The sequence below is a fragment of the Gopherus flavomarginatus genome, chromosome 4 (assembly GCF_025201925.1).
Source record: "Gopherus flavomarginatus isolate rGopFla2 chromosome 4, rGopFla2.mat.asm, whole genome shotgun sequence".
In the NCBI taxonomy this organism is placed as follows: Eukaryota; Metazoa; Chordata; order Testudines; family Testudinidae; genus Gopherus; species Gopherus flavomarginatus.
In genome coordinates this window covers 15,232,492-15,239,911 of record NC_066620.1, presented here as the reverse complement: position 1 = coordinate 15,239,911, position 7,420 = coordinate 15,232,492, and the positions used below count along the sequence as shown (strand labels likewise).

The following is a 7,420-nucleotide window of genomic DNA, read 5'->3' as shown; positions in this document are numbered from 1 at the left end:
CTAGAGTGAAATAATTCACCCCATGGGGGTGGAAGGCACTTGTTAAGAGAATGATCTGCACCCCACCCAGCAGCTTCTGCACTGAAGGAGGGAAACCACAGAGTGGAACAGGCAACAGACATGCTCCAGCATCAGCAACTCACTTGACCACACTTCTTACCATTTCTTGGTGCACTCGACCATCAGCTCCTGGTAAGAGGCCACAAACTGGAACTTGGATGCATGTTTCCCAACACGTTGCAGTCTTTTCCAAACTGAAGCCATAATGATGAGAAAATATCAGAGTCCAACACACAGCTGCAGCTCTTGGATCTAGCAAAGCAGGTTTAACAGTGCATGTGCCCAATGCTCAGGGTTCTATACATAAATACACCAAAAATGATGCACAAGGAAGAGCTTGAGGTTATGTTTAGGACTCATGTTCTATCTCTCCCTTTCACAGGGTAAATGCCAGTCTAGGTGAATGGCACGTTATTGGCTGGGAGCATCATGAAACATGACTGGGTGAATGAGTGACTGAAAAGAAGTTCCCTCATGGAGTCGTCATTCCTTCTCATGCGCTGGGTGATGTGCAGACTGCCAGACTGGAAAACAAAGCAGAAAGGGGGAGAAACAGTGGTTAATGTGTTACACGCGATGATGTTGCAACTGCACACAACCTTGTACCTTTCATCCATAGAGAACCACAACCACACACACACGCACCGTTCCCAAATAAATAAATAAATAGAATAAAAATGCAGCAGCAATTTCAGGAATGCAAAGTCCATCTGGAAATATATCAACATGTCCTTTTATCAGCACCACGACCAACAAAAAAGCACAGGTCAGGGCCATCTTAAAGCTTTATGAAGCATCTCCTGGAAGCGTTGCAGAAAGCAGCTGAGGTGCTGCCAATATGCATCCAAAAGGAGAGACAGATGTGAAGCAAAGACAAGTTCTTTGTCTTCTAGCTGATGACAAAAGGTGTAACAGTTGTTTCCTCCCCCTACTTTTCTCCCCAGGGGAGGGTGTGCACACACTGTATGCAAGAGGGTGTTGATGCTGTAAAGTTCATGTTAAGGGAAAGAGGAGTTAGGGATATTTCCTGAACCAGGGCTGCCTAGGATCCCCATCTCCCTCACTGCATTGAAATGCTTCTCCCTCTTGCCCGGAGAAATAAGAAACAGTGAAACATGCATCATCTCTAGGAAAGGGACAGAGGCACGCAAGGGTTGGTTAAATCCCCTCCTCCTAGGCAGGGGATCTGCTGGGTGTGAGGAGTGAAATCTCTGGTCTGTAAGAGGCGGAAGGAAAAGCTGATGCCCTAGGTGGGCGATGGGATGGAATGAAATGGGGGGGGAAGAGGGTTGGCAGGCGATGGGATGGGATGAAATGTAGGGGGAAGAGAGCTGGTGGGCGATGGGATGGGATGAAATGTAGGGGGAAGAGGGTTGGTGGGCGATGGGATGGGATGAAATGTAGGGGGAAGAGGGTTGGTGGGCGATGGGATGGGATGAAATGTAGGGGGAAGAGGGTTGGTGGGCGATGGGATGGGATGAAATGGGGGGGGAAGAGGGCTGGTGGGCGATGGGATGAAATGGAGGGGAAGAGGGTTGGTGGGCGATGGGATGGGATGAAATGTGGGGGAAAGAGGGTTGGTGGGCGATGGGATGGGATGAAGGGAGGGGAAGAGGGTTGGTGGGAGATTGGGGGGGGCGGGTAGTGGGAAAGCCTGGGCCGGGGAGCGAGCTCTCCTTGCTGAGCGCGGCCCCCAGGAGGCGTTTCACTGCCTCCCCAGACATGTGTCACTGTTACTGACGAGCTGCTGGCCCCAGTCCCCGGCAAAGCAGCTGGCCCAGCCGGGGGCAGGACCAGAGCCCGGGATGCAGCTGCCTGGGGCCGGCAGCGAGGCGGCAGGATGCAGAGGGATTGGGGCGGGGGGAACCCAGCCGGCACGAGCAGCCGGGGGCCCTGCCCTCCTCTACCTACCTTCCTGCGGCTCCTCGCCCGGTTAATCCCGGCCAGGCTGGAGCGGGCACCACGCAGGGCTAGCGCCGCTGCCCATTACTGCAGCGGCACCAGGGGACCGGTCCATTGCTCCGGGGGCCACATGGCACAGCTGGGCACGAGCTGTCCCCCCTCCCCACAAGGAACAATCCGGGGCTCCCCGCAGCCGCTCACTCCACAACCATCACCCTGCGCTGGAGAACTGCGCCGCTCACACTAACCTGCCCCGCGCAACCGAACCTCGCTGCTCTGGGGACGCCATTGGCAGAGGGCGAGCCTGCCCAACAGCGCGAAAGATAATTGGCTGAGGACAGACGTCAATCATTCAGTGGGCACGGACGAGGACCATGCATAACGAGGGGGAGGAGGAGGGGTCCTGACTCGCACTCTGATTGACTGCTGTGCTTGAGGGCGGGGTTGTTTTTATTGAGGAGCCTGGCGATTGGTGAATGGCGTTGTCAATGAGAGAAAGCTATAAAACGATTGGTTGATGTCTCCCAGGTGTCGGGTTGATTCAGGGAAGGAGGTGGAGAGTTGTCACTCTGGGGGAGGGGAAAGTGACACGAGTAAGCGAGCCAGGGGTGAGGGGAGGGCGAGATGGAGACGGAGCTTCCCTCACAGACGGACCCTGTCCCCCATCTCGCTCACTGGGGGGGGGGGGCTCCCTCACACAGACCCTGCCGCCCCCGCCCCACTAGGGTAGGCGGTTAGGATCCATCATGCAAATATTGGGCAGAATTTAAAATTAACGCTTCCTACCACTTGACAGCAGGGATGCCAGACAGTTACAGCACTTATTTGGAGCCCTTATGTTTTGCAAGGTACCCTCCCTGAAAGCAGTCCCTAGAAGGATGCAGTAGCATTGCTTTGCTTTGGTGCTGCCCACTGAAGGGCTTGCCTACTTAAACGGCTTTATTCCTTGCTTCAATCACTTTAACTTGTATGGAATTAAGCTCAAGTAATTTAAGTGAGGGTTAAACCAGTTTAAGCGCATCTCCAGTAAGGGCTTGCACTGGTTTTAATTGGATTGATTTAAAATCAGAGTCGGTAAACTGGGATGAAGGATTCAATATAGTAAGTTTAGCACTCAGGCCAGTTTAATTTTCACTGTCAGTTTGGTTGACTTTCCTGATTTTATTGCAAGTCTCATGATACTTGATATTTTACTTAAAGCCCCAGGTCCTGCAGATAAGTGATTATGTGAGAATCTCACTTACTTTTTAACAAAATATATATATATATGATTTTGCAGAAAAGCTTGAAAATGTGACCTGTGTGTGTGCTCTAAAAGCTCAGAAACCAGAAGGCAAATAAAAAGAATGCAAAATTCTTTAAAAAAAAAAAAACACATGATTTTTTCAAGTCAAGCTCATGATTTTTGGAGCCCTGACTCATCATTTTTAAATGTAGGGGTTCGCACTACTGCAGGGTTCCATCAAGTTTCAAAACATTAGTTCACCATCTCTTCCAGAATCATATGCAATGGAACACTTATGGTGACTAAGTTATATGACAGTCTGTTCATAGAAAAGTTGGATTCAAGTCCTGAATTGTTTGAATGCACTGTTCTGTGTAAATTGCATTACCAGTTATAGTCAAGGCTCCAAGTGCTCTGTATCAAGCTTGACCTAAATTCTGCAGCCAGTTCTCCTACTTTCTATAATGCTCTGGTGCAAATGACTGGAAATTCACTATACATTTCAGGTAGGTTAAAAAATGGAAATATTTGATATACATGAAAATGAATAATTAGCACAATATTTCTTGTTATTTAATTTAACATTAAATTCAGTTCCATTTATGTTGTCTCCAAACATTCCCTTTTCAATGTGCTGCACAGTTTTATATAGGAGTAAGTCTTAAGCCTGCTAGTCAACCACCTATGTAGCCAGGCCAGATATTGAACAGATATGCAGGGAGATGGGAGAGGAGGAGCCCCCACAACCCAAGTCCTGAAGCAGCTACAGAGTTGCTCTATGGAAGCTGTTGAATCCTTATGGCTGCACTAGTCTTTGCAGGCTCTTCTTATTGCATCCACTAACTTGCAGGGTGGAACTCTACAGGAATCTGTATAACTAGTAAATGTTCCTCTCCTGACCTCACTCTATCCATGCCTCTCCTTGACCTTTTCCTCTGTGCAGTTGCACTATAGGGAGTCCCCACAATCACCAGCTGGACTGACAAAAGATTCTCTGTGGCCCTGAAGGTAGCAGTAGGATTTCCCTCATAGATAAGTGGTTTTGGGGTGGAGAATGACTTTGCTATAAGAGGAGCTAACTATAGAAAGAGTACATTTGATGGTGGGTATTGGATTGCTAATTTTATCTTTATTGCTGACCTTCCTGACTTTCACTTACATACCAAGTATCAGAGGTGTAGCCGTGTTAGTCTGGATCTGTAAAAAGCAACAGTCGTGTGGCACTTTTATGACTAACAGACATACTGAAGCATAAAATTTCGTGGGTGAATACCCACTTCGTCAGACACTTTGTGCCATGCATCTGACGAAGTGAGTATTCACCCACAAAAACTTATGCTCCAATACGTTAGTCTTAAAGGTGCCACAGGACTCTCTGTTGCTTTTTACTTACATACCAGTACAGTATTCTCCATTTCTTTTCTCCTCGCTCTCCTTTTTTTCCCCCTAGGCAGGGCTTATAACTTATGAGAATCCAAGCTACCAGACAGTGTGATTTGACACTGAGTTTCTTCCCCATATTACCCCATCCTGGAAAGAGGATCTTCATTGGCAATGAGTCTGCTTAGCATAGTGTACTATTGCTGGCATGTGGATATTGAATCAGCCTAGGAATTGCTGAGATATCACAGGACCCCCATAAATGCAGTTTCAAATAGTCCTTTGTGTTGATCTGATGCTAAAGTTGCCCCCACTCTGCACATTAGGAAAAGCAGATTTGTCAGACCTTACATTTATCTTCTTAAAGTTACACAGTGTCCAGCTAATTCCTAATGTGCAGCTTTGACCAATATTTTTATTTTTCTCTCCAGAATCAGACAGGCCATGTCCCTCCAGTGGAATAAATGCAATGGATCCAATGGTTGTTCAGCACTTGTGTTTCAAACATCATTATTTATTAACATTTTCCATTTCCTCATTGCTTTTAGGTTCATATTTCACCAAGCCCACAGAAGTTAAAAGCACATGCATATTAGTCTCCTTTTCCCTGCTCAGTGTGGAGAGTTTTAACACACAGTAATAGGCATTTCTTACAAATTATTTAATTTCAATGTGTTGATTCAAGACTGACAACTTTATAACCTGCGAATGTTTAGAAAATGAAAAAAAACCAAAAGTGATCTATTTGGAAGGCTGAGAGCAGCTATTATTAACTATGCAAATAGGGGCCTAGATCTTAGCTGCAACTGAGGAGCATGCATAGTAAGTCAGGAGTTGGGAACTGGCAAAAGTGGTTTTAAGCCACCTTTGTGCCCCCAGAATCCTGGGCCAGCTCTGTATGGGCCCTATCCTCAGAGATAAATTAGGGCAGCCAGGGATTAACAGGTCCACGGCTACAGCACCCCCATGTCCTTTTCCCCTGGGCTCACCCCTACCTCTGCCGCAGAGGAAGGGATCATGTAGGAGTCCTAATGTCAACTACATCACCAGAGGATCATTCTATACTCAGAAGATCCCATCATGGCTAACCATGCCAACTTTTAGGGCTGCTTTGTGCCAATGATGAAGTATGAAGCACAGCTCTGAATCTGACCCAAAAATCTAAAGAAATATAGTCACATTTTAATGTAAATGTTAGTTATTAAGATTGGATTATGTTACCAGCTTTATCATGAACATAAGAGCAAAACTAGTTACCCACACTGTCCAATACTCACTTTTAAGGTCAGCAGCTGAATTTATAACTCATGTCACCCCAAACAGGCTTTCTTATAATAAACAAAATGATGGGTCATCTTCACTATATCAAATTTTCTCCTCTGCAGTGGGTCCCTTTAGTGTTTTTCCATGGCCCAACAATAATTTAATTAAAAGCATTAACAGAAAATCAAATATCCACATGATTAATAGGAACTTTTAAAAAAAATTACTCAAGAATATATAAATATGTATGCCACTGCGTTTTCTAGTTAAACTATATTCCTGTCAAAATTACTGCCTTTCATAAGGAAGGTAAAGTCCAGGAAGGTATGTTTATGTGTGTGTTTTGGCTATGCCCTCAGCTACAAAACTTTTGTAACTGTTACATATGTTAAGTACAATTCTGAGAATTGTTCTAAATCAGGGAGAAGCTTACAGGGGCAGACTCTGGAAATTTCCAGACCTTTGGGATGCCTTCCCATAAGCAACCAGCAACAGTTGCAGTCAAGGACACAAAAAGTCAGGGACTTCCAGCCTTTCCCAGCTGGCCAGACCCAGTGGGAACAGCCCAGGGCACCAGATCCAGCAGCCTTCTCTACCTGTATTCACATTTTATAGTTTTCTAGGCTTAGACTCCTGATTCTTACTGGAAGAAAGAAGAGTTAGTTTCCATATAGATCACAAGTCTAATACACTTCTCCTGTCCAAACAGAAAGGTTAGTTACTCTGCTCCTCTGTTATTCCCTGTTATACTTTCAAGCTACACATCCTTTCTCTTGTCTGTCAACTCCCCTTCATCAGAATAACTAAAGATAAGTTGTTCACCAACAAAGAAATGATGACCTTTGCTAAAAATAGCTATAATAATACATCTGTTTCACCATTCCTCTGTATATAAATCTGTATGAATGTTACTAAATAAACTAAATTTATAAAAATTATTTATTTAATTATTATTTATTCTCAACCCTGTTAAACTGGGCAACATCTAGATTAAGCAGTTTTTCCTCACCCCACTGGATATTGCAGTTCAAGTACACAGATTTCACCCTTGAAACCTGGACCAGTCCCCTTTGTTGGAGTCTTCAGTCTTCTGAGTCTCCTCGTGTAGGCCAAAGGTCTAATGGGAAGAAATTGTCTCAAGTAAAATTATACCTCGTTTTGCTTATTTTGCTTTATATTCCATTTTGCTAGCTTTAAATTAGTAAGAAGAAATTGTAGCCTTGCATTAGTAAAGGAAAAAAATTGTTCTAAGTTTATTCTTTACTAATTGTGTTAATTTTTTTAAAAGAATAAAAGTTTTATGGCTCTAATTGCCTTATTTACTATTTGGTGTAAAAAAATGTATGGCAATTAACTAAAAAAAAAAAGCCAGCTGGGCCAAATGGTCAAAAAGGGAGTGGAAAAGTCGAGAGGCGCCAGCTTTCACCTGAATGGCAGATTGACAACCCGAAAGCAAAGGCATACACCCCAAAAACAAAATAAAAAGTAAAGCCAAAAAAACAAAATAAGAAACAGCTGCAAATAACACCCAGTAACAACCCAAATAATGCTGATTAAAACAATCTTGAACAGCTCCGGTGTAACAGAGCA

General features: G+C 44.7%; 1 protein-coding gene across 12 annotated transcripts in view; it reads right to left on the bottom strand.

The window, feature by feature from the left end:
• The window catches only part of EHBP1 (EH domain binding protein 1), a 282,634-nt gene extending 280,520 nt beyond the window's left edge, over positions 1 to 2,114 (bottom strand). For all 12 annotated transcript variants that reach the window (XM_050952010.1, XM_050952011.1, XM_050952015.1 and 9 more), the window contains exons 1-2: positions 1,972 to 2,114; positions 161 to 584 (exon numbers count right to left, since the gene is read on the bottom strand). In XM_050952010.1, coding sequence (XP_050807967.1) covers positions 161 to 264 — 104 coding nt within the window. In that variant the 5' untranslated portion in view covers positions 265 to 584; positions 1,972 to 2,114. The remainder of the gene's footprint in view (positions 1 to 160; positions 585 to 1,971) is intronic.
• Between the last annotated feature and the right edge of the window lie 5,306 nt (positions 2,115 to 7,420).